At 44.7% G+C, this 27,340-nt stretch overlaps 1 protein-coding gene across 1 annotated transcript in view; it reads left to right on the top strand.

Moving 5' to 3' along the window:
* Positions 1 to 11,648: 11,648 nt before the first annotated feature.
* tmem259 (transmembrane protein 259) overlaps positions 11,649 to 27,340 on the top strand; it is a gene marked incomplete at its 3' end in the record, with an annotated part of 94,469 nt that continues 78,777 nt past the window's right edge. The window contains exon 1 of the mRNA XM_084311505.1: positions 11,649 to 12,923. Coding sequence (XP_084167631.1) covers positions 12,708 to 12,923 — 216 coding nt within the window. The 5' untranslated portion in view covers positions 11,649 to 12,707. The remainder of the gene's footprint in view (positions 12,924 to 27,340) is intronic.

Raw genomic sequence — 27,340 nt, 5'->3', positions numbered from 1 at the left:
TGGAAGACCGCCTTCAAGACTCCCACGGGCCACTACGAGTACCTGGTAATACCGTTCGGCCTCACCAACGCTCCGGCGGTATTCCAGGCGCTCATGAACGACGTCCTTCGTGACATGCTGGAGGAGTTTGTGGTAGTATACCTAGACGACATCCTCATTTTCTCCAAGACCCTCGAGGAACACATCCAGCATGTCCGCCGTGTGCTGGAGCGCCTCCTCCACAATCGGCTCTTCGTCAAGGCAGAGAAGTGCCGATTCCACTCCGACTCCGTCGATTACCTGGGCTTCATCGTGGAGAGAGGCTTGACCCGAGCTGACCCTCGCAAGATCCGGGCCGTGGAGGAGTGGCCGGAACCCACCTCTCGGAAGGAGTTACAGAGCTTCCTCGGGTTCGCCAACTTCTACCGAAGATTCATCCGGAACTACAGTCAAGTGGCGGAACCGCTTACCAGGCTGACCTCTCCCGCCCTGCCGTTCGACTGGTCCCCAGCAGCGTGTGCCGTGTTCCGCTCCCTCAAGAAGAGGTTCACTTCCACCCCGATCTTGCTCCATCCAGACCACAAGAGACAGTTCATCGTAGAGGTGGACGCCTCGGATACTGGACTAGGAGCTATCTTATCCCAGCGGTCGGCAACGGACCAGAAGGTACATCCGTGCGCCTTCTACTCGCGTCGTTTCCTCCCTGCCGAGAGGAACTATGACATCGGCAATCGGGAGCTGCTGGCGGTTGTGGCTGCCTTGGAGGAGTGGCGTCATTGGCTAGAAGGGGCCGAGGAGCCATTTACCATTTGGACGGACCACAAGAACCTGACGTACATCCGTGCTTCCAAGCGCCTCAATGGCCGGCAGGCAAGATGGGCCAGCTTCCTCTGTCGGTTCGACTTCTCGCTGACATTTCGCCCTGGTTCCCGCAACACGAAGGCCGACTCCCTGTCCCGGTTACACTCCAAGGGGGCTCCAACCACTGAGGACCCGACTCCCATCCTCCCAGAGGCCAGGGTGGTAGGAGTAGTCACCTTGGGCATCGAGGGGGTGGTAAGGCGTGCCCTACGCTTCCATCACGCTCCAGGCAATGTACCGGTTCATCGTCTCTTTGTCCCCGACTCGGTCCGGTCCCGGGTCCTCCAGTGGGGCCATACCAGCCGGTTCGCCTGCCACCCGGGCGTTCATCGCACGTTCTCCTTCCTGGCTCGTCGATTCTGGTGGCCCACCATGAGGAACGACGTCAAGGAGTTCGTACTGGCCTGCACAGTCTGCGCCCGCAGCAAGGCCTCCCACCAGGCACCTTCCGGGCTATTGCAGCCGCTTCCCATTCCGAGCCGTCCTTGGTCCCATGTGGCGTTGGACTTTGTCACGGGTCTTCCTTCTTCCCAGGGGAACACGTGCCTACTGACCGTGGTGGATCGGTTCAGCAAGGGGGTTCACCTCGTGGCCCTTCCCAAGCTTCCCTCGGCGGCCGAGACGGCGGACCTCCTGACACGCCACGTGTTTCGCCTCCATGGTTTTCCCCAGGACGTCGTCTCGGACCGGGGGCCCCAGTTCACTTCCCAGGTATGGCGGGCTTTTTGCAAGGGATTGGGGGCAACGGTCAGTCTTTCCTCTGGTTATCATCCCCAGACTAACGGACAAACGGAGAGGATGAACCAGAGTGTGGAGTCTGCTCTTCGGTGTGTGGCTGCCGAGAAACCCGCTTCTTGGAGCCGTTTCCTTCCCTGGGTCGAGTACTCCATCAACTCCATGGTCAGTTCCGCCACCGGCCTCTCACCCTTTGAGGTATCCCTGGGCTACCAACCCCCTCTTTTCCCTGCACAGGAGTCGGAGGTGGCAGTTCCCTCCGTACAGGACCACCTCAACCGGTGCCGTCGGGTCTGGGAGATCACCAGGACTGCGCTGCTCCGGTCATCGGAGCGTGGCAGTCGTGGGGCTGACCGGCGCCGGGTCCCTGCGCCGACGTACCACCCTGGGCAGAGGGTGTGGCTTTCCGCAAGGGACCTTCCACTTCGGTCCTCGGCCAAGAAGCTTAACCCCCGGTTCGTCGGTCCTTTTGAGGTTCTGAAGGTACTCAGTCCGGCGGCGGTGAGTCTTAAGCTTCCTGCGTCCATGCACATTCACCCCGTTTTCCATGTGTCCCGGGTTAAGCCTGTCTCTCTCAGTCCCCTGATGCCCCCTGCTCCGGAACCACCTCCTCCTGAGATGGTGGACGGTCACCCCCAGTGGCAGGTCCGCCGGTTGATGGGCGTTCGACGGCGGGGTCGGGGGTTCCAGTACCTGGTGGACTGGGAGGGGTACGGCCCGGAGGAACGGAGCTGGGTCTCCCGCCAGCTCATCGTGGATCCCGGCCTGATCACCGACTTCCATCGTGCCCATCCGGGCGAGCCGGGTTGGGCTGGTCGCCGGGTGGCTCCCGTGGAGGGGGGGGTACTGTGAGGTTTGGTCCGTTCCCCGCCACACGCTCCGTTCCTTTAAGGTACTATGTTGATTGATGCATTCCCCGCCACGCGCTCCGTTCCTTTAAGGTGCCGTGTTGATTGGTGCATTCCCCGCCACACGCTTTTGGAGCAAGTATCGATCTCATCACGCAGCTGTCACAGTTTGTAATTAGCGCCCCTGAAGGCTTTATATACACAGACCTTCTTGCTATCGTTGTCGGGTCGTTCTGGAATACAACTGCTTTGCCTGCTTTTTTCCCGTTGCTGTTTCCTGGTCTATATTCTCTCCAGGACCTTTCTGTGGAGAACTGTTTGGAGCTGCGCCTTGTTACCCGTTACGCGTTGCACTTGGGTGAGTGGAACAAAACCCCTCTGGATCATTTGGATTGTGTGTTATTGAAGAAACACAGAAGATATCATTTTGTTTGCTCTGGATAGTTCTGATTGTGTGTTATTGAAGAAACACTGAAGAGATCATTTTGTTTGCTCTGGATAATTCTGATTGTGTGTTATTGAAGAAGCACTGAAGATATAATTTTGTTTGCACTGGACTCAGCCGGATTGTGTTATAGAAGAAGCACTGAAGACATCTTTTGTTTGCACTGACTCTGCTAATTGTGTGTTGGGGAAAACACTGATACCTCTCTCTTTCTCCGTTTCCCACCTCGAGGAAGAGTTGGTAGTATCTGCAGAGCCGCTACAACATCATATGCCAAATTCCCACCACTGTCGCCAGGAGGATTCTGCAGAGCGGCTGATGACTCTGCCGGAGGCAGTCTCCCCGTTTGTTTGATTACTGTACCTATTCCATCTTTTGACTCTGTAAATAAATACGCCCTAGCATTTGGCTAACTCTGAACTTCCTGTCTGTGCCGTTGCGTTTGAGGTCGGTTACAAACCATAACACTTCCATTTCTTCCACCGTGATGCCTCGCCCTCTTCAGCTCGCTGTGCGCCTCGGTTGCGCTTGTGTAGGTCTTGACTCCGGTGTCCCAGTGGATCCTCATGCTGTAGTTATGAGGGCTGTGTGTGTGTGTGGGTCATGAGCAGATAACAGGGACTCTTAAAGTTATCCATGAAATGGACAACCACTAGACTGCTTACGCAGATATTTTAGGAGAGGGGAAAAATTAAACAACAGAAAACAACCTTTACAGGTGGAAATCTCAAAGTGAGTAATTAAGAAAATAAATCAAGTCCCAAAAAACAGGACTACTCCCAATAAAGAGGTATAGTATAAAAGTAAATAAGCCACAAGGACACCTCCTAATAAAGGAGTTTATATTGGAAAAAGTTAAACAATAAACCTCCACTAAGGGAGTTTTGTGTAGAATCACGTGAGTAGCCTAAAATAAGAATGACTACCATAAAGCTCAATTCTGAATCAGAGATCAGACTACACTTCAATATAATGAGCGTGACCAAAAGGACAGCCAACACTAGGAAAATGAAAAAGCAGTTGACACTGCGATCTCCAAACTTAAATAGACTCCACATGGCCATAGGCACAGCTGCACTGCATCAGGTGCAATCAAGCCCACACACCTGCCGACCCATGAGGCAATTAACCACAGGGAACAGGAATTGACAGCTATGTGAAATAAAGCAAAAATAGACAGCTGTCCCTCACAGAAAGGTGAAATAAGGCAAAAACCATGACAGTAGTATGGAGTCTGGAAGCGGATTCCTTTTATCTTTAGTGCTTTTTTTATACAGTTGTACTCCCTTCGTTTCTTCTGCATCGAACATTGTACATATGTCTACTGAACACTGTGACCTCATTTTCTACTTCTTACATGCTATACTATGTTATTTGATACTATCTTGTCTAGCACAGTCTCTGGAGCGTAACAGTAAGAAGCATTTTGTATGAAAGTATTCTGTACTTCTGTATGACAACTATTAAAGAAACTTGAACTTGACTTCAGGTGCATAGTCATGGTCTATATAGATTGTCGTGTTGCCCATTTGTATCTTTCCCTTCTTCCACGCTTCTCTCAGCACCAGCTCCTTGGTCAGGTATTCCTGGAAGATAACAATAATGTGCCTTGGCGCAGCGCCTTCTGGCGGTCTCGTGGCCTGTGCACGGTGGGCCCCTTGCAGCTTGAATTCTATGTCCGGTGGGAGCGATAGCTCGTTTTTGAGAAACTGTTCGATAAACTTTGGAACCGAGTCCCCCTCCCTTCCCTCCTCCATGCCGAATATGCAGATGTTGTTCTTCCTCGCCCTGGATTTCAGGTTCACCAACCTGTACTGTGCGACTCGGTGTTCCTCTAGACTCGCTCTGAGTGCATCCGACATCTCCACCATCCAGTCCTCCATTTTGTCCACTCGGCTCTCCACCTCGTCCACTCTTTGATTTCGGCTCTGTATCTCAAAGGCGATAGTATCGAGCTTTGCCTTTATGTTTTCGCTAACTCTCCTGAGCTCTTCTTTTAAGTCAGTTCTCAGTTCTTTTATCGCTTCTACTATGCCCACCTGGTCCATGTTTGGCTCGTGTCCCGACTGCACACTGGCGGCCTGCTGCTGGCTGTTTATGCTAGCAGGAGCGTTAGCTTCGGTGTCGGGTCCTTTCGTCGGCTCGTTTTCCGAGTTATTGAATGTTTTTTTCCTTTTTTTTCTGTTCTTCTCTTTCTTTCTCCCACTCATCTACCTTTCTGTCTTGTTTGAATGTTTACTTTGAGTTCTTGAGTGTCTGAAATTCACTTTGCCCGGGAGCTCTGCTTTTTATACGTCTGTGCTCTCTGCTGGCATACCGGAAGTCCGCAATTGGTATTTTTAATTTTTAATACGTGTCCCTTGTGGCTTTCGCAGACTTTGCTAGCTAAGATTAGTATAATAAACAAGCAAAATGAAGAGGATTTATCCATCTGGAGCAGAAAAAAGACAAGGAGGATAAAATAAAGAAATACAGTGGTAAGTAGAGCATAAGAGCCACTGTTTAGTAATGGTATAGCCTTAATTAATGGGTGAGATAGTTAAAACTCTCCAGCTAACATTAGCTATCTAGCTATGTTTCACGTTATTTTCACTTATCCTAGCTAGCTAACTGTAAAGGACAGGGACACTCAATTATCAATTATCATGTTTTTCACACTAACATGCAATCGTCTTGTGAAAAATATGCACTTTGCTTTTCAAAAGCTCAAACACTGTTGGTGACTTGTGCATATGCTCTTGTCATTTTAAGCTATGATGAATAAGATAAGATATTCTTTTATTGGTCCCCTTGGGGAAATGCAGGCATCATAGCAGGAGGGGGGGTACAGGTAGTATAAAACATGGTACAGGTGACATAATTATAGTACAGTGGAGAAGTAAAAATAAAATAGAATAAAAAAGCAGTGTAAACAATTTAACAAATCAATATAATTAACTGGACACGTGCAATGCTGAAAAATAATAGACAGTTATGATATTACATTCTGCTCAGCATAATTTGTATGCAAAATATTGTGGTTCCCTGCTTTAGTCTGTTGACGCATTTCTATACTAAATGCTTTTGTAGTCCTGTCACTGTGTCATACCTAAATGTCATGTAAGTGAATTGTATAGAAACAACTCACCAAAAGTGACTATTGCACAACTGATTTGACAAAAGAATCCACCAAGGGGGGGAACCCCACCCTCCCTCGCTGGGAAATCTCCCTTATTTTAAAATCCCAATGTTGACAGCTATGACCTTACCTGCTACACTTAGGGTACCTGTCTAGATAAACCCAACTTCCTTTATACTTACTGGTCATACTTAGCTATATAAAATAAAAAATATATATATTTCATGTAAAAAGAAAGAAAAAAGTCTTACTTCCGTCTTTTTTTTTCTTGTCCCCCCCCCCCCCCCCATACTAGCTCTTGCCCCCCCCCCCCCCCCCCCCCCCCGTGCCCCCTTGTTTAAAATTTTCTAGAATCGCCACTGCATACACCAACAATTAAAATGAGCTCTCGCAAACTCCATATGCGTTTGATGAACCCCCTCTTTCCACGTCCTGAAGCGCTGGCGATTAGCCCCTTTCGTGACTGCTGATGCAGATGCACTCCTTGCTTTGAATACAGCAGTCACTTGCTCCACATATAGCCATGGGAACATTCACCCTGGTTCACACTGGTTATTTACGAACGGTTCGTTCTAAATTTATCACAGAGAAATTTCAAAGGTACTCACAGTTGCACAAGGGTTTCACACACAAAAGCGGGGTGGTTTGAAAGCTTGGCGTTGCTAATAAACATTTTAAATAATACACAACATACATGACATCATGACATTTATGGCATAGGGACATACATGACATACAGGTATATAGTACTGTTACATTTGTGACATATACGATATGCAAATATACAGTACTGTTACCCATAGATCCTGACAGAGAATATATACATATGATGGGGAGGAGACTGTACTATAGGAGGGGGTGGGTGGGTGGGAGAGAAATATGTTGTTGAAAAAATTTGCTGGTATTATATAAGATACAATAGCCCATTTTAGTTTAGCTAATGTCACTTGTGTGGTGTTAGAAGCAAATACTATTATTAAAATATTGGGTTGACGCATCGACTCGGCTGAAGCCATAACAAAGAAAACTGTATTGTACAGGGCAATGTCCTACTGGAATAGATTTCCACAGTATTTGGTTTCAATTACCAGTAAGGTGGGATTCAAGAGGAGACTAAGAGGGGCTGTAATGCAGAAAGAGATTGATTTTGGTTGGGTCTAATCTGTGTCTAATATATGGGTTATGTGTTTTGATCCACTTTTTCTCCTTATTTTTCTATTTTTCTCCCATCCCAATTTCGCATAGCCAATTCTCCCTTCAATTCTCCCCTCCCCTGTCTCGAACGTTGCTAGACTATGCCTCCCACTGGTCGGCTGCAGTCAGGACCAAGCCTTGCATCACGTGTCCCCTCCGGTACACAAGGAGGCAGCTGTCGAGGGCGGCTACGTGGCGCAGTGGGCAATGCGCTCGCCACGAATACTGGAGACTGGGCTCGAACCGGTAAGCCTCCCTGTTCGAGCCCAGCTCTCCACATTGCTTTCAATTTAGCTGGTCGTCCACACTAATACACATTGGCCGTATTAGGGGGAGGGAAACTGAAGGGTGGGGATCGGGCGTTGTGGACAGCGACTCCTACAGGTTGGTTGGTGCGCCTGCGCAGTAGAATCAGGAAGCGACGGGGGCGGGGCCCCTCCAAAGCCCAGACCCCTGACGCTGAAAGATCGAGCCACGCAGGTGGAAAGATGCGACTGCTGTTACCTCGAGTATCTGAGGGGACTCGTGCTATGTATGACTTAGTCCACATTGCAGCCGGCTTGTGGGAGGCAAGAAACAGCGTTCAAAGACAGGGGAGGGTTGAATTGGACAATATGAAAATTGGGATGGGAGAAAAATAGAAAAATGGGAGAAAAAGTGGATAAAAAAAAAGGAGGCAGCTGTCGCATCTTTTCACCTGAACAGCGCAATCTCTCAGTGGCGAGGAGTAACACGTGGGAGGCTCACACTGCCCCCGATACTTCCTGATTCTGCTGTACAGGCGGACCAACCGACCTGTAGGAGTCGCTGTCCACAACGTCCAATCCCCACCCACCGACTTTCCCACCCCTAACACTGCCAATTGTGTTAGTATGAACGACCAGCCAAGCCGGTAGCAACGCCGAGAGCTGGGCTCGAACCAAGCATATCCTGCGTTAGTGGCGAGCGCCTTGCCCACTGTGCCACTTAGCCGCCCAATATTTGTTTTGTTTTTATGTTGTTTTATTGATTATTCTTGTTTAATTTTTATATGTTTGTATCCAGACCCCAGGAAGAATAGTCGCTGCTGAGGCAGTGACTAATGGGGATATGAAATAAAGAAATAAAGAAATAACGTGAACAGTCGACCTACAGGGCAACAAAAGGCCTTCGACACTGTCAATCACTCCATTCTGATTGACAAGCTAAAAGCAATTGGTTTTGATAGTCTATCAGTGAGCTGGATGGAATCCTACCTGGAGGGGAGAGAACAGATGGTGGAGGTAAACGGTACCCTATCTCCCCCCTCCCATGTGAGCTGTGGTGTTCCACAAGGAAGCATACTAGGACCGTTACTGTTTCAAATTTATGCAAATGACTTGAAGCTTGTGACTGCAACTTGTTCCTGTTCGCGGACGACTCAGCCCTGCTGGTCTCTGACAAGAACAAGTTACAGGTTGAAAAAACCCTCAGCTCGGAACTAGGCAAAATCTGCACCTGGCTTGCTGACAACAAACTATAATTACACCTGGGTAAAACAGAGTCCATTCTCTTCGGATCAAATAACAAACTCAGCAAGGCCGACGGCTTCTCAGTTACAGTGGGTGACAATATTGTCACAAGGAAAGATGAAATTACCTAGGTTCCATCCTAGAGGCAAATATTTCCTGTGACAAAATGGCATCTAATGTAATAAAAAAAAGTCAACCAACAAACTAGATTCTTGTACCGGATCTCCTCTCTGGTAAACAAGACCCTGAAGACTCTGGCAGGAGCACTCATTCAAGGGTACTACGACTATGCTTGCACCTCATGGTACCAAAGCACCTCAAAGGCGCTAAAAACAAAATTACAAACATCACAAAACAAACTGGTCAGACTACTGCTTGACCTTACTCCTAGAACCCACCTCACCCCTGCCCATTTTGACAACCTAGGATGGCTTAGAGTAGACGACAGAGTACAGCAATTTGCAATGGGCCTGGTCTACAAGATACACTACACGACCAAGGTACCCATGTACATGTCAAATTACTTCCCAAAGGTCAGTGAATATCACGATCACAACACCAGAGGGAGCTCCACAAATGTTAAATCCAGATTCGGCTCAAACAAGGGACTAAACACGTTTCGCAATTATGCCACATCAATGTGGAACGCCCTACCCACAGCCGTAAAGGAATGTGAATCACTACCCACTTTTAAAACCACTCTCAAGGAGCACCTACGGGAGACTGCAATTCAAAACTGGCCCCTATAAATGTCCAAACCCAACCCCCTCCAATGTACAGTAAATGTCCTAACCCAGTAATACACGAGACCCTCTTCTTGGGACCAAGTAAGGTTTCGTCGATAATCCAATGTACAGTTATCCCCGGCCCCACCCCACCCACCCAACCACCTCCAATGTACAGTCCCCCCACCCCACCCCACCTACCCAACCCCCCCCCCCACCCACCTACCTCACCTCCTCCAATGTACAGTTTCTTCGTCAAATGTATATAATCTCTTTTTTTTAACTCTTTTTGTATCACAAACAGTACTGTATTTGTAAATCTGGTATGTCATAAATGTATAGATGTAGCAGTACTGTCTATCTGTATGTCATGTAGTCAGTGGTGCAGTCGTAATATGGGAACTGGTAACACGCCACGCCACGTGCACGCGTGCGCGGGTACGTGCATGCGCACAGAACTGATTTATACACACACACACGCACACACACACACACACACAAGCGCATATACGCAAGTGCAATCTTTCTATCATACAAGCTCTTCTTGCTCTCTATTTGTGTGAATGTGCGCGTGGAAAGCTGGCGCGCAGCACAGACGCTTGATTCAATATCATAAGCAGGTAGACCCCCATCACGAATTCCGAGCCACATTAGTATTCACCTCCACTGCCTGTGTCACACAGAATGAAGGGGGAGATGCATTCAGATAGCCAACACCCAGACACTTAATCTACCTGCGCTTTTTGTTATGTAAAACGGTGGCCGGGTACTTAGTCACAACGAATGGATACAGCGCATTTTTGTGTGCGCGTACACGCGAGTACACATCCGTGCGCGATCGCGCGTACTTCTGCCTCAGTGATCTGGTAACACGGCGTGTAACCGGGTGTGACCACGACTGCACCACTGCATGTAGTATGTCATATTATGTTATGATGAATTGAAAATGGGGGACCCTGATGTAAACAAGACGATACTCTTTCTCTGGTCTGCATCCCCTTAACAATTGTATGTATTGAGCTGTACTGTGTATTGTACCCATTCTGCAATCTGTTAATACAATTTTCAATCAATCAATTGGTGAACTTAGATATTTTATTATAATAATATTTGTATGTGTTATATTACACAGTAATACAGTCATATTGAGGTGTATTGTATTGTATTGTATTGATTTTATTGTATTGATTGTACATGTACATGTCAAAATACTTCCCAAAGGTCAGTGAATACCACGATCACAACACCAGAGGGAGCTCCACAAATCATGTCAAACCCAGATTCGGCTCAAATAAGGGACTAAACACGTTTCGCAATTATGCCACATCAATGTGGAACGCCCTACCCAAAGCTGTAAAGGAATGTGGATCACTACCCACTTTCAAAACCTCTCTCAAGGGACACCTACGGGAGACTGCAATTCAACACTGGCCCCTGTAAATATCCTAACCCAATCATTCCAACCCCCTCCAATGTACAGTCATTTACCTAGTATGGTTTTGTCAATAGTTCAATGTACAATTGTGTTTGTTTGTACAGTGTCTCCTCCCCCCCCCCCCTCAATGTACAGTGTTACTTGTTTATACAGTGTGCCCCCCGCCCCCCCCCCCCCCCCCCCAACCACCTCCAATGTAAATTACCCAGTATGGTTGTCAATATCCCAATGTACCCAACCCCCCCCACCCAACCTCCAATGTACAGTTTCTACGTCAAATGTATATACTCCCTTTTCTTGACTCCTTCTGTATCACAAACAGTACTGTATTTGCAAATCTGGTATGTCATAAATGTATAGATGTAGCAGTACTGACTATCTGTATGTCATGTATGTCATATATGTCTATATGAATTGAAAATGGGGGACCCTGATGGAAACAAGACAAACGTCTTTCTCAGGTCTGCATCCCCTTAACAATTGTATGTATTGAGCCGTACTGTATTGTACCCATTCTGCAATCTGTTAAATAAAGTTTTCATTCATTCATTCATTCATTTGTGTGTGTGTGGACCCCAGTAATAGTAGCCTATGCCTGTGGTAATGGGGGATCCGAATAAACCAAACTAACGTGAACAGTCGAACCTACAGATGGCGCCGTCGGACACCGAGGTCCTTTTCGGGAACCAAGAGGGTTGTCTCTTGAATCGTCGTCGTTGGTTGCTGTGACGTCACTGCTGTCCACTCCCAGGCCGACCGACAGCCAAGTGTCGTAACGTAATTTTATAAACAGCATCAGCCGTCAGCTGGCTAGTTAGTTAGATTCATTTACAGTAGCGTCGTGTGAGTAAAAAAATATAAACAACCTGCGGAATAATAACAACGAAACACAACCGCCTCGTTTTCCCTGACAAGTACTGGATAATGACTGACGACAAGTTCAAGAAGAGACGATGAATTCACGAAGCCGAGTAACACAATAGCTGCCGTCACATTAGCAGCTAACAGCTAACTGGCGGAGCTAGCTTAACGTTAGCTACGGTACCTCCTCTGGCTATAGGGCGGTATATATATATATACATATTAAAACAAGTAACGTTATTAAGGCTAGGCAGGTTGGTTCGCATTGCTAACGAGTTGTGTTGTTTATCAGGCAAGTGTGCTTCAAATAACGAACTGTTACAACATTGTACTATGGCACTGGAGTACTCTGCAAGACAGCAGAGCTAACTAGCTGGTTTGTTTGTGCATCTCCCCCACAGACTACTGTTAGCTATTCTTCTAACGTAACGTTACTTTATTAATAAGCCAGCCATTTGGTAATAGTGTCATTATTATTATTATCGTTGGCTCTTGTCTTGTGTTGCTTAATTACGTCCAAGTGCTAGCACAATCAAACTTGGAAACATAGTCAGACATGTTGGATTAATACTAGCCAGTTAGCTGGGCCAACTACTAACATGGTTATATATGCTGTGGTGATGTACAAAGCTGCTTTGTAGGTGGGTGTGGATGATTGTGGACTTTCTGCTGCTGCTGACGTCCCAGTGCCACCGTTCTTCTCAGGCCTCAAAGCAGAGGGATCATCACTGTATCCCTGAAGCAGGTTCAACTGGCCTCCTCGAGTGTCATCAACCTTCCAAGTTGACGTCTCTGTTTAAATTTAATGCTGTGAGGAATCCTGATGGCTGTTTAGTCCTCGTTGTGTTGTTTTATACAAGGTGTCCTAGAAGAACTAGGTGGCATTCGGCACAATCACACGCAACATTGCACTATAATATCAGTGCCTGCACATTCTGCCCCTGCACGGTTGTCCCGGACTGGTTGCTATAGAACAAGGTACTTCTTCTCTGTCGACAGTCGAATCAAGTGATAACATGTCAGAAAATCAGGGCAACGGGAACAACAATGTCCCACTTAACAACAACAACATGGGGGCGAACAGGATGCGGAACCCCAATATAAACCAAAACCCGCTCATCAACGTCCGGGACCGACTGTTCCACGCTCTGTTCTTCAAGATGGCAGTGACGTACGCCAGGTTGTTTCCACCGTCTTTCCGGAGAATCTTCGAGTTCTTTGTCCTACTGAAGGTAAGGAGATGCACATGTCAATTGTCATACATCACGCTTCATATGCATGCTTCATAAATGGGTTCAAGACAAGTTTGGGAGTGATGGTAGAAATGATGCATGCATGCACACTGCCAATCCAGCATGATATCTGCAGATTCTATATCTATGAATCAATCATTAGCCCTACATACCCCCAGAAGACCTGTGCTCGGTTCATTGTAATTGATGCAAGATCAAGAGTGAATTAGTCGGTCATTGTATCCCCAGTTTTTACACTATTGGGATACAAGAGAGAGCGATAGAGAAGTGACGGCAGTCTGTTTTTAGCAAAAACAATGATAAAGTTACTGCTAAATATGTTGATACATGATGTTCAGCCAGAACAGTTTTATGGTATAACATTGCCTGGGTCAGAAATCTATTTTAAACCCCAATTGGGTTGTCCCACTTAAAGTTAAATGATGGGTTAATTTTTTTGGGCAACAGTTCATGTAATTTCTCCCAGGGGGCCGTGGGTCTGGTCTCCTGAGTCCTGAACAACAAGAATAAAGAATATCCATAAAAGGTTGAAAAACTTGTCATCACTCAGTCATACCTCTTCTCTCGCATCCTTTTCAGATGTGGTGCTTAGTAATTAGTAAAGAAATTGGCAATAATAAATCATGTAGTATTTAGTATACACCCTGAGACTGAATGTAGTGTTTAGATTAGATTAAAATGTATTGTTATTATTATCATACAGCACAAGTACAGTACAACGGAAATAAGTTTGGCATCCAACCAGAGTTCAAATGTAGCAGTAAAGTGCAATATACAATGTACAGGTGGTTAAACTGGGTACAAAATATTCCCGCGAAGCGCAGTCACAAAGGACTTCAGATGTCGTGAAGTGAAGTGACTGGGGCGAGTAGCGGTGCTGTGGGTTAAACTCACTCTCATCCTCAAAACACACATAGATGCGTTACAAAGCAGTGAGTTCACTTCTTGGTATAGTGGTCTGTGCTGTTGGCCGCGGTGTGGGAGACCCGGGTTCGAAACTCCCGCGGGGCATCGACGTTTAAGGTGACTGTCTCACAACCGTTACATATACAGCATTATTGTAGTACATGCTATCATACATAGCTATAATATGTGCAGGTGTACATGAAGTATATAGAGGGGTTGTTATGGTATATTCAGACACGCATGTCGGCACGGCGGCACAGTGGTTAGCTCTGCTGCCTCACAGCAAGGAGGTCCTGGGTTCGAACCCCATCAGGGGGCCTTTCTGTGTGGAGTTTGCATGTTCTCCCTGTGTTCGTGTGGGTTTCCTCCAGGTACTCTGGTTTCCTTCCACACCATAAAGACATGCATGGTAGGCAGGGACTATATTCAAAATAAATGAACGAATAAATAAATTACTTAAACGTATGGGTATATAATGCAGGAAATATAATATGCGGTATACACAGTGATGTTGTACATGCTATCATACAGAGTATGGTAGACGGTGAAAGCAGTATAAATAGTTTCCCCCCTAGGATAGAGATGAATCGGTGGTGGTGAAAGACGTTTCTGTCTCCACTCATGCATAGTACCAAAACATTTTCTTTGTGCCCACAAAGCACATCTTGCCAGGAGGTGTCTATGTGTCCGCCAGCACCAGAAGGACTCTCATACTGTTGAGGTTGAAACCACTTATCGATTTATTGATATTTATCCATAACTGCGTGAAATCGATAAGTGGTGTCACTTATCGATTTGTTTGCATGTGTAAAAATGAAAAAAATATATAATTTAAAGTTAGTGTGTGTGTGTGTGTGTCACGTGCACTCACTGTAGTTGTTGCGATGCTGTAGTTGGCCCACGACAGCAAGTCGTGCTGAGCTCTCTGCCAGTAGCGATCAGGAAGATGTTGTCTGAAGTGTGGCAACATTTAGAGAAGTTGGAGGGCAATACACGTGGTGTTTGTAACGTATGTAAAGTGAAACTACCGTTTTCAGGTAACACTACCAATTTACCTGATCATTTGATTTTTTTTTATATTTTATCGATAATTGTCCCGATTTATCGATTCTTCCAAATGGCATATCGTCTCAGGCTCAGTCTTTACATACTGTACATATTTGTCCACAGTAATGAGCAGGGGAATGTCTGATTAGCTTACTGCTTACATATTATTCCAATTATAAACTGTCCTTTTTAACTCCAGAATTAACATCACCACACAGTACTGTTTATTATCAAACAGTGTTCATTTACTTGAATTTAATGCCATTTCCAATGATAAAATAACTTAAATTTATGGCGTTTTTAAGGGAATCCAAATTATTATGTAACGTTAATATCTCTGTGAGGGGGATCTGTAGTTGTCTTTGAAATTGACAGCTTTCTTGCGTCATGGCGGCCCTTGGGACACAACCTATAGAATCGCTTATAATAAGGTCCGCCTCCAGGAAGAGAAGATAAACATCCTCTCTGCATGTGGAATACATGGCGGTATGGGAATACTTTGAGATGTGGAGTATACCTTTACCAGAATTAAACACATCAGGATGGCTCTTCCAAATGTTGGCGTATTCCTATCAAATGATTGCATTTGTTGTAATGTTACTGTGCGATACTACTCACGTGAAGTAGCGGGACTGTTTTCCCTTCTGTGAATGATAATCCTGAATCTGTGATCAACATTGCTTGCCTGTTGTTCAGGCCTGTACAGTGCGACATATATCTCGCACGTGCTACAGCAACAGCGGTCTGTGCGATGGATGGATTTACTTCAGTAGCACTGGTGCGATAGGGATTCGGTTCATATAGATACTCTTATTTTGAAAATCCTGTAGCGGGTCTCATTTCTGCCCACGCGCAGCTCCAGCTAGGCTCCGAAAGCTAGCAACGTTCAGGTGCATATGATAATCTTATTTTGAAAAAACTCTTGTGACAACTCGACGAGTCATATCCGCCCTATCCGTGCGCCTTCTGCAAGCAGAGCAGCGCGTTGGTCGGTTGCTGCGTTAACACAGCAGTGCGCCTACACGTCCCGAAATAAGTCCGTGGTGTTTTTTTCTTCTCGCAACGGGTCAAATGCATCTACATGCTTTGCACCGTCGCCATTCCTTTATGCGCACATCGCCCGAAATTAACGTTTATGTACCATTACAATCACTACAACGTTAGCAAGCTAACAAGCTAATCCTGATCACAGGCAGAGCCAGCAGACACAGTGTGGAAAGGAAAATGGGGGGGCACTCTCTCCCCCCTTCCCTGTGTGTGTGTGCGTGCGTGCGTTTGGAAAGATGATGAAGTCACTAGTCAGGACAGGAGTATATTATAGTAAACTGAGGATGGACAGATAATGTTGATATTCAAATAAACAAGTTTCGAGAGGAGTGGAAGTTTGAAGACAGACTAGACTACAATATGATGCGGGGGTGGTGAGTTGAAACAGTGTGTGTGAATGAATGAATGAGAACTTTATTTAACAGATTGCAGAATGGGTACAGTACAGTATGGCTCAATACACACAATTGTTAAGGGGATGCAGACCTGAGAAAGACGTTTGTCTTGTTTACATCAGGGTCCCCCATTGTGTGTGTGTGTGTGTGTGTCCCAACCGACCCCACTTCTATGTTTCAATAAATTATTTGCATTTAAAACTATTAACGCTGACTCATTCCTTCAGTCCACTCAAAATTATGCTAATATTCCTTATGTTGTTTATGATATTAATTGAAAATAGCATATGAGTATCATAGTAATAATAACACATGGCGATATACTAAATGACAGCCAAACATGGCACTGCAACTAAATAACACAAATACAATAGGCACATTTGTGACTGTTACAAATATAACAAGTTTTATACTTGTGCTACAAGATTTTGGCCTGTGCTACAAAACTATCAACCTCTGTAGCACCAGTGCTATGTGCAAAAAAAGTTAACGTACAGCCCTGCTGTTGTTGACGTCTTACTTACCCGGGCTGGTGCTTGTGTTTCTTGTTCATACTCTATGCTTTACATCAAATGAAGCGTCCATACTAGCACAAAATACAAAGGGATAAAACGGAGCATTTGATGGCCATACATGACGTTGCTGAAGGAGCTTTGCTTAGAAAGTTTGGACACAATAGCATTTGAAATGGCAACTTTTGCATGAAAGCACACCATGACATGTTTGCAAAGCATTACAACTTAGGGAGTTTACCAGGGGAGAGGCTTGTTTTAATTCCAGCAGTGTCAGTGATATTCCAGCAGTGTCAGTGATATTCCAGCAGTGGCAGTGATATTTCAGACCGCACTTATTCCAGTTCCACTGTAGGGTTGTTTGCTCACCTGGTCTTCTCCATCGGGGGCCGTCCGGTCTGGTGTTCAATAGGGTGTATCCATGGTCGATTACCTTGCAATTAAATTACTACTATATTTTTATTGTGGCGTAAGCACATTTTTCGATGTAATGGTCTAGTCTTCGCACAATATTAACTTCTGACAGTTACTGAGAACGAGATATGAATGAATGAAAAACTTTATTTAACAGATTGCAGAATGGGTACAATACAGTACGGCTCAATACATACAATTGTTAAGGGGATGCAGACCTGAGAAAGACGTTTGTCTTGTTTCCATCAGGGTCCCCCATTTTCAATTCATATAGACATTTATGACATACACAACATACATGACATTTATGGCATAGGGACATATAGGTATTTAGTACTGATACATTTGTGACATAAACGGTATTCAAATATACAGTACTGTTACCCCTAGATCCTGACAGAGTATATACATATGATGGGGAGGGGACTGTACATTAGGAGGGGGTGGGTGGGTGGGAGAGAAATATACATACGGCGGGGAGGGAATATATACATGCGGTGGGGAGGAGACTGTCTATTAGGAGGTGGTGGGGGTTTTGGGCATTTACGGTGGCCAGTTTCGAATTGCAGCCTCCCGTAGGTGCTCTTTAAGAGCGGTTTTGAATGTGGGCAGGGATTCACATTCCTTTACAGCTTTGGGTAGGGCGTTCCACATTGTTGTGGCATAATTGCGAAACGTGTTTAGTCCCTTGTTTGTGCCGAATCTGGGTTTAACATGATTTGTTGAGCTTCCTCTGGTGTAGTGGTTGTGGTATTCACTGACCTTTGGGAAGTATTTTGACATGTACATGGGCACCCCGGTCGTATAGTGTATCTTGTAGACCAGGCCCATTGGCATAACCAGGCCCATATGGCATAGGGCTGCACGATTAATCGATTTTAAATCGATTTGGAATGATGCAATTATCAACCAGGAAGTCCCATTGAGATACAAGATCGGTTTGGGAGAGGGAGGTAAGGGGTTTTAGATTGTGTGTTGTGAAGTTTAGACTTCAGAGAGGGAGAGTAAAGTACAGAAAAAAATTTACCGTTCGGTACCGGTATCGATTCCCAGGTAAAAAGGAAAATGTTCAGGCTCTGTGTCCTGAAAAGACTCACTGCGTAGGCTAGATGCAAGCCGCATTTTACAATAAACCTCTGTGGGGCTGCTTAAAAAATAAATATTATAATCGCAAATGTAATCGCAATCGCAATATCTGTCAGAAAAATCGCAATTATATTATTTCCCAAAATCGTGCAGCCCTAATATGGCATATCCGTATTCCTGTCTGGTGAGTGGTGACGGCGTTGGACTGGCTCGCCAGAGTCGCCACTACTGAGTTTTCACTTTGAAAACATCACAGGAACCACGGATAGGCCATAACTTGTTCTCAGCAGCCACAGAAGTTAATATTGTGTGGAAACTAATTTGACTTCCCCTGCGGAAGGAGCACCGCTGTTTGGCGGATTAGGCGTGAAGCAAGGCGCAAAGCCCCCGCAAGCACTAGATCCTTTGCCCACGGCCAAGTTCCACTGGAGCCCTTCCAGATCCAGATTAGCAGAAGCCATACCTTAGGGCTTTTCTTTAGACTTAGAAAGGTCCCATGCATTATAAATGGCCTTTTCCAGTGTTTAGCATTGTTTCCTAGCAATGGGGGATTATATCAATGTGGTCTGTGTCGTTAATTATCATATTGACTCATCAGTCTAGTCTCGAGTTCACGAGATCTTCCCTCACTCAACTAAGCCGTTCTGATTTGACTGTTTTGCTGATGTGAATATGGCACAGATTGAGCTGATTGTGATCTGATTGGCTCTGTGGTTGTAGTCACCATGGCGCCCACAATTCGCTCAACAGAGCAAGTGGATTACTTCCTCAAACAGTGCCGAGTCCGACAGATTTTTTTTTTTTTTTTTAATATTTCTTTTTTTTTCCTATCTTATGTTGTGGGAATTGTACAGCACTTTGGTAAACTTTGTTGTTTTTAAATGTGTTCTATAAATAAAGTGGATTGGATTAATTAATTAAGTAGCCCCTTTCGTGACTGTGACCCAGCCAACAAGGTTTCACTCGGCTGCGCTGCCTGGGTGCAGTGGGGCTGCTCTCACAGCCAACGACATGACATTACATAATTATGTTGCAACCTTCGTCTATCAAGCAAACAATTATATAAATATTTATATGTAGTTGATAGAGACAAAGGCAGAATTCGACTTAATTAAGCACGTTTTATTAAGACATATTTTTATATGGGTCGGGACACTTTAAAAAAGCAGCACAATGAACACATCTGTCCGACATAGTCTTAAATAACAAACGGCATTGCTTCGCTTCTTCGTCGACATGTCTGCTGCACATGTCCTTGTTGTTTTCAACACAGATAATCTCCACGTGCTTGTTGTAGAGAGGTGGAGTCGAGGCGCCGGTTACTTTTGTTTCATTGGAATGCAGGCGGGAAGGCGCCGCTTACTTTCGTTTCATTGGAATGGAGGCGCAAGATTTTGGAGGCAAAAAAAAACAATAATAATAATAATTATTAAAAAAAAGTAATTTTTCTTTTTTTAAACTTCGATTTTCTTTTAATGTTCGAAGCTTGTGCCATCGAACGAAGCTTCGAAGTATTTAAGACAGCCCTAATCAGCACACACATACACATATAGGGGACACGTTGAGATATATGTGGGGAAAAAAAACTCTTGATTACCCCAAGACTGGTAAAATAGATTCCTTACCTCAGATCAGATGTTCTCCAAAAAGATTATTCCAATTCCTGATCGCCATTCCAAATATCGATCGCGTTTATTGATCCAACGCTGGGTACTTGAAACACATAATCCACGCTGTTCTGAGGGACCACAATGAGTCCACTCGGGTTACATGCCTGAGAAGTCAAATGTGGATTCCGGATTTTTCTTTTCTCATCCATTTTCATTGAGTCCATTCCAATGCGTGCATTACCATCCGGGAGACGATGGGGGGCGGTATTTTCCCTGTTCGAGGCCAGATACAGTCCCAATGTTAACGTGAGGCTAGATTGATGAAAAATGAATGGAAATCGCTAATAAAAGAAATAACGATTAAATAACGTCATTGGCACTCATGAACGCATGGCATGCCATGAACTAACGAGATTTCTCGTGGCTGGCACTCAAAGTGTTAATTGAAAGTGTAACGAATTGTCGGAAATTTGTTTTAAGCCATAAATATTTGATCAGATCTTTCTATAAAAAACAGCATTTAAAAGTTAATTGTATCCATTTAGATGCCATTTTCAAATGAAAAATTGTGCTTAGGAAAGTAATTGAAAGTCCTTGAATTAAATTTTGCAATGTCTGTGGGAACCCTCTGATGAGCAATTGGTAACCAGCACTGAAGGAACGCCCAGATAGTTACGAGGCTATCAGTGGTGCCCTCACAGATTCCTAACTTTCAATACGTATACTGACATTCTGAACTGTGTTTCACTCTTGGTTATTTGGTCATTTGGAAGAGCGAGAGTCTCTGGCTCACCTAGAGCTAATTACCGGATCAAGGAAACTAGGGATGGGAATTTGAAGGCATATCAATATAAATATAAAGAAAAATATTTGTTAACCAATGACGTAACACTTTGAGTGCTGCACTGTTTTCGGGCCTCATCTATTCAATGCCACGCTTTAAAAGATAGGAGTCCGTCACCTTGTTTGTAGAGCTATAACTATTCTATATTATAGCTATGGATACAATACTATGGTCATTTGACAGTGACTTTCTTCCGGTAAGAGATAATTTTTCCATGCATACATTTGAGCGTTGTACCATGGTGAATATAAGTGTTTTTTAGATCGGTCTGTGGTAATTCCTGAAATGCTGAGGAATAGCCTTATTCCTGTATTATACTATAATCGTTGCCGTTTCTTGCCTGGACCTGCTATTATTCTCAAATCAAATCTATATCATAGGTATTATGTTTCATCATGAATGCATGAAAGGGGGGGGGGGGGGGGGCGTGGCGTTTTTTGATGCTTTGATCGCCACCAACTGCATACGTTATGGACTAACGTTACTAGGGATGGGTATCGTTAGGATTTTATCGATACTACTACTCCTATCGATACTGCTTAACGGTTCGGTACTTTATCGATACTCTTATCGGTTCTTTTTGATAATTTTTTTATGATTTTTATATTTGCAGTTGAGAGCATTGGTCATCTCCCTACAGTAAAGATTAGAAATGATTGAATTATTGTAAATTTGTGTGGAGTGGTGGGAATAGCTGCTTCAATAATAACTTATAACAACAACAGACAAGTTAGACAACTATGTATACAAAAAAAACGATATACACTGAATGATTAGTTGTTACCTAAAGTCCTTGGACTCCACTGTAGAGAACGGGTGCAGGCCTTTGACAACAAACTTTGTCACAGCCCTGTGACACTCGTTCACCCTATCCTCTGTCATCTTTCCTCTAGCTGCTAGGGAGAAAGGACTTTGGGTGGTGGAGGGAGGTAGAGGGAGGATGTGTGGTGGGCTCACTGGGACACATTGGTGGCTGACCTCAGCTTGACGATCTATAAAAAGTTTTTAGATTGTAGTATTTGTAGCTAAACAATTATTTTGTTTATTAGCCTATTTGTAATAATTCGTTATTAGCCTAGGAAACTCCGTATCTTGGCTTACCGGCTGCAGTGGACGTGGATGCAGATGGACCATTGCGCGCAAGGCAGTCGAATACGGCGCATTTCTGCAAACTAATATAGTGTTTTGCAAACAAATGTTTTGATAGATTGCTCGTATTGCCACCCTTACTGGCAAATGTTTTGTTGCACTTGTGAACGCTTCGCTCTATCCACCATCACGACTCAGTCCATGCAGAGCTGTCTGTGTCTGTGTGCAGCGCGCGTCAGCACGGAGACAGCGCTGAGATGCTTCCAGCTGCAGCACATCAGGTGTGCGGGGCTTGTATGTGCGGGGCTTGTAAGCGCTGCGGTCTGACGTGCTGCAGCTGCATACTATTGACAGCGCTTTCATTAAGGAGTACCCGTATGTATGTGTAGCGCGACTCGCGAGGAGTGTGTGTAATAATGACTCGCTGCGACTCGCTTCTCGTGCAGAGACAGAGAGAGGAGAGATCGTTCGCAACTTTTAAATAATAATAATAATAATAATTTCTCTAGAGTATCGATAGCAGTACCGAGGACGTCGGAGCTTATAAATACTCCGGTATTTTCTAATATAGTACCGGTTCCCGTTTAAAACCGGGGTCCGGGGGGCATCCCTAAACGTTACACACACACACACATTCGGATCGAGGTGAAGACATGCTTGGATCAACTCAATATTGATATTATATAGTAGGGGTGGACGGTATAAACGGTATACGGTATAAACGGTATGAATTTGCTCTACGGTATGGATTTTGAGTATACCGTGTAACCGGTAGTGCAGCTCTAAAATAGCAATGACGTCATGTAACCACAGCGCGACTATTTCACTGGCATTTGCCCCTAAAAATAGATAGAATTAGTCATAGATAATAGATATGTGCGAACTGGAAAAAGTTATTTAGGAGGCTTCGCGCAGTGGGCGTGCCAGCCCCTACCGCACGCATGTAAACACGGGTCTAGTAGTCTAGTGGGACGGGACACGGGAGCTGTCGGCGTCTCCCTGAGCTAACGTTAGCTTAGCTACCGTTACAAAATGACCCAGTCAACTATTCACTTTTAGTTTAATACATGATGGGGCATTGTCTAACCGAACGGTATCTAGTCGGCCAGCTACCGATAGCTCCTGACATCAACAAACGCTCCACAAAGTCTAGTACTAGAGACGTGTATGCTACCTGTTAGCTCACGTTAACACAAGTTAGTTCACCGTTCAAAACGGAATGTCCCATTGAACTAAATAATTCACTGAGGCGTTGTATTAACGTTATATATGCAGTAGCTACAGATAGCTCATGATATCAATGTCTTATAACACTGATTCGATGCGTATTCGAGCTGAGGGCTTGCTAACGTTATAATACCAATACAATAGGGTCCAGGTGCAGCGCCGGAGAATCCTGGCCGTAGCTCTGCTCGAGGCTACTCGAGTATAGGTCCAGGTGCAGCTCCGGAGAATTCTGGCCGTAGCTGGAGGCTACTAGAGTACACACAGACAGTGGAGCTTGTTGCGTGGTGGCGATGTCTCGCAGATAATACCAGTACAAGTCTAATTATATAATATATATATTTTATAAAAAAAAAAAAATTATATAAAATAAATTTTTTTTTTTTATCAAAAACGATGATGCCGTGATATATACCGTTACCGTCTATGCTTCAAATTATACCGTGATATAAATTTTAGACCATACCGTCCACCCCTATTATATAGCCCTTACCTGTACTAGGGCTGGACGGTATGGTCTAAAATTTCTATCACGGTATAATTTGAAGCATAAACGGTAACGGTATATATCACGGTATATTAACTTATCTTAAAATGTCTATATAAATGCTTCTGAAGGGGTAAACACTGGTATGGCAGCTATTACTATACTCTTGTATTACTAGGACATATTTCACATAGTACAGAGGTATTTTAAGAACATTTATTGTGCAAAACTGCAATAGAAAAATGCAAAACCTTTTCTCAAGTGTCTGCAGGCAGGTAACGTAACGCGTATCTTGGATCCAGTGCTTTGACCATGTCTTTCAAGCCCTTTCGATCGACAGTTTGAAAAGGAACAACCATGTCATTACACAAGTAAACGGTGACAGCGTTTGTTATGTCGGTCCACCGCTGGCTTTTTTTGTCTAACTTAACTTAAAACGTAAATAATCAAAAATAATAAAATTATTCTTTAACAGCTGCTGAGCTATACTATAGCTAATGTCCATCAATATCTTCCTTTTTAATGAAATAGGTTTAAGAATCGAATCAGGATTGTTAGCAGAGAGAGAGAGGGATGGGGGAGACAGAGAGAGAAAGGGAGGGAGGGAGTGGGCTGCTGCTGCTAGAGTGGAGCTAACGTTGGCTTGCTGAGGCTACATCAACACAGGCTGCTAGGAGTGGAGCTAACTAGAGCTGCCGCGGTATTGATGTTTTCCTTACCGCACTAATTTGCAAAATATTTCCTACTGCCGCACACAAAAAAATTAAAAAAAAAAAGTTTGAATGCATTTTTTTTTTAGTAGTAGTCTACTCTTTATAGCATATAGCCTGCCTCTAGTCTAAATGTCTATCTTTAGAGGATGACTTTGCAGCATGAATATTGTTTGGGATTCGGCAAGCACGCATTAGTTATTGAAAGTGAAACACGGATTCGAAGTTTCCCCTATGGTCGTGCGCCGTTCACTCGGTGTCGCGGGCAGGGGTGGTTACCCCCCCGACCCTTTCTTATTATTATTACTATAAAGTTACTACTTTATAATAAAGGCATTCGTTTTGTGGCATTAACATTATATAGTTATACGTTCAATAACATCAGCGTATTTACCGGACCATAGCAAGACAAGCAATACTCTATTCATATCTCAGTTCCTTTCTTTGCTCAGAGCGTGCTGAGTTGTCCCATTCTGCGGTCTGTTAATAAAGTTTTCAATCAGACAAGTGTATAGAACGAAGGGCTTTTATTATAACATTCGTTGCAGACAGTAAAATCATTATGTCTCGTTTAGTACTCCTGAAGAGCGATGGTAGTCCACTCCGGCGGAGAGTTAAAGCTAACGTTATTAGCCGTGTTGTGATGAGCTGACATTCAGGACGTAAAAAACGTGTGACGCGTCTCTCTTCTGACCAGTGGTCTGCAATGTTTCACGTGACTTTTCTGGTACCCAATAGGGTCGCTTGGAACCTCGATAGAGAAGTAGGGTATATCTGCAGAGCCGCAAGCCCAACGAGAGGAGGGTAATTTATTATTATTATTATAAAAAACAGCGGTGACGCGGTATTCAGCCTACTCTGCGGTGGCCGTGATGTAACAGCGATACCGCGGTAATGCGGTAATCGCGGCAGCTCTAGAGCTAACGTTAGTTTTCTGAGTCTACATCAACAGTTAACATTACATAAGGTTTTAGCACGATGTGGGCATTCCCGAATGGCGAGGATGCAAAGCATGTTAGACGATTGGACCCGTCGCAGAGTTTTACACATAGAAACTGCGCCACTCGTGAGAGAAGTTGTCACACAGCTGTGTACAACGCAGGGCTGAAGAGCTAGTTCGCTTCTAGAATTGAAGGTCCGCTCTGTTCGTGTCTATTATGAAATGACAATTGCGCGTTGACACGCCCACTACGCAAAGCCTCTGTGCTCCTAAATAATTCTTCCAGTTCGCACATATCTATTTTGCGAGTGAAATAGTCACACTGTAGAGCCCTGCCTCAGCAAGCTAACGTTAGCTCCACTTAGCAGCCCCCTCCCTCCACACTGTGGTTACGTCATTGCTACTTTAGAGTTGCTCTACCGGTCACAAGGTATATTTAAAATCCATACCGTGTATACCGTTTATACCGTCCACACCCCTAGGATGTATCCCAAAAAGAATATTCCAACTATCTGATCGCGATTCCAAGTATTGATGTCCATCGTGACGCCAACTAGGGCTGGGCGATAAAACGATAACGATAACTATCGCGATAAATTATTTCCTCGAAATAAACATGAAACGTGGTCGCAAAGTTTCGATATATCGATTTTCCAAGCTTGGCTCCGTTCAGCCTCGGCTCAGCACACTCACTAACAACAACCAGCGTTACGTGATGACGTACTTACGCACAACAGCTAACAACCAATCAGTGAAGGAGATGGCCGAGACCCGGAAGGAGGTAGGACTCACTCAACAACAAGGCTTGCTAGGCTAATTAGCTTGCACGGCGGCGTTTTATATATTTACGTGCCGAGTATGTGTGTGTTTTGAATTCTGAGGCCACGTTTATGGTAGTGTGGGATATACAGTGGACGCCGTTTCAATATATTGTGGCGGAAGAGAGTATTTTAGTGTCATATTTAGCACATTGTCATGGAATACATCGCTTGGAACCAACCGGCTGGCTAGGATAACTAGCTTGCACGGCACTGTTTTATATATTTACGTGCAGAGTATGTGTGTGTTTTGAATTCTGAGGCCACGTTTATGGTAGTGTGGGATATACAGTGGACGTCATTTCAATATATTGTGGCGGAAGAGAGTATTTTAGTGTCATATTTATTGTCATGAGATACTCCGCTTGTCGGCTAACGTGCGCAGACTGATGACGACATCAACTCGACTTGAGACATTCGCAGCAGCATAAGAAGTTAATTAAACTTGACGGACATTATATCGACGATAATTATCGATATCGAATTATATGAAAATAATTTTATAATTTTATCGCGATAACGTTTTTGGTCATATCGCCCAGCCCTAACGCCAACATAATCCACCACATAACGCGCTGAGTTGCGAAGCGGTCGTCCCGGGTTCGCTTCCCAGTCCCGGCATTTGAATCTTCTCAATCCGACCGTTATTACCGCTCAGCCTGAGCAACAAAAAAAAACGACCCGGACCCATTAGATCGACGCACAGGCCAAGATACAAGGTTTCAAAGGGTGCTCGATACCACCGTCTAGCTGGATGCGCGGACGCTGATGCAATACTAACGTTACTCGTGGTTTTCTTCATTTTTAGCCTAGTAGCTAATCAGACTGGCATCTACAAGCTGCGTGCACAATCACAGTGAGTGCTCAGTCGATTTTTCCCGCTGTTCATACCTAGGGATGGAAATCGAAAACCGGTTTCCGTTGGGAGCCGGTTCCTAATTATCCGATTCCTGGAATCGCATGCCTCCGTGACTATCGATTCCCTTATCGCTGCCAGGTTTTTCCTACAAGTTGCACATAACGTTAGCGCCACGCATGTAGCCATGGCAGACTATTTGATTCCTTAAGGGCTCGAAATTGCCTGGGTTTTGGTCATATGCTCCCGAAATGCTCCCGCTGTTTGGCTGCTTCTATGTGCAGTGAAAACGACTCCAATGCTTTAGAACCTAGTCATTGATTTAGTTCAGGGTAAGCTAAGATTAGCCGCGGAGCTAACGCGAGCTAACGCTAGCTAATCACGCTCACGGAGAGAGATAAACAGCAGACA

Source organism: Notolepis coatsorum (assembly GCF_963971535.1).
Source record: "Notolepis coatsorum genome assembly, chromosome: 3".
Lineage (NCBI taxonomy): Eukaryota > Metazoa > Chordata > Actinopteri > Aulopiformes > Paralepididae > Notolepis > Notolepis coatsorum.
The sequence above is the reverse complement of the archived record's forward strand: the minus strand, read 5'-3'. Positions and strand labels throughout refer to the sequence as shown.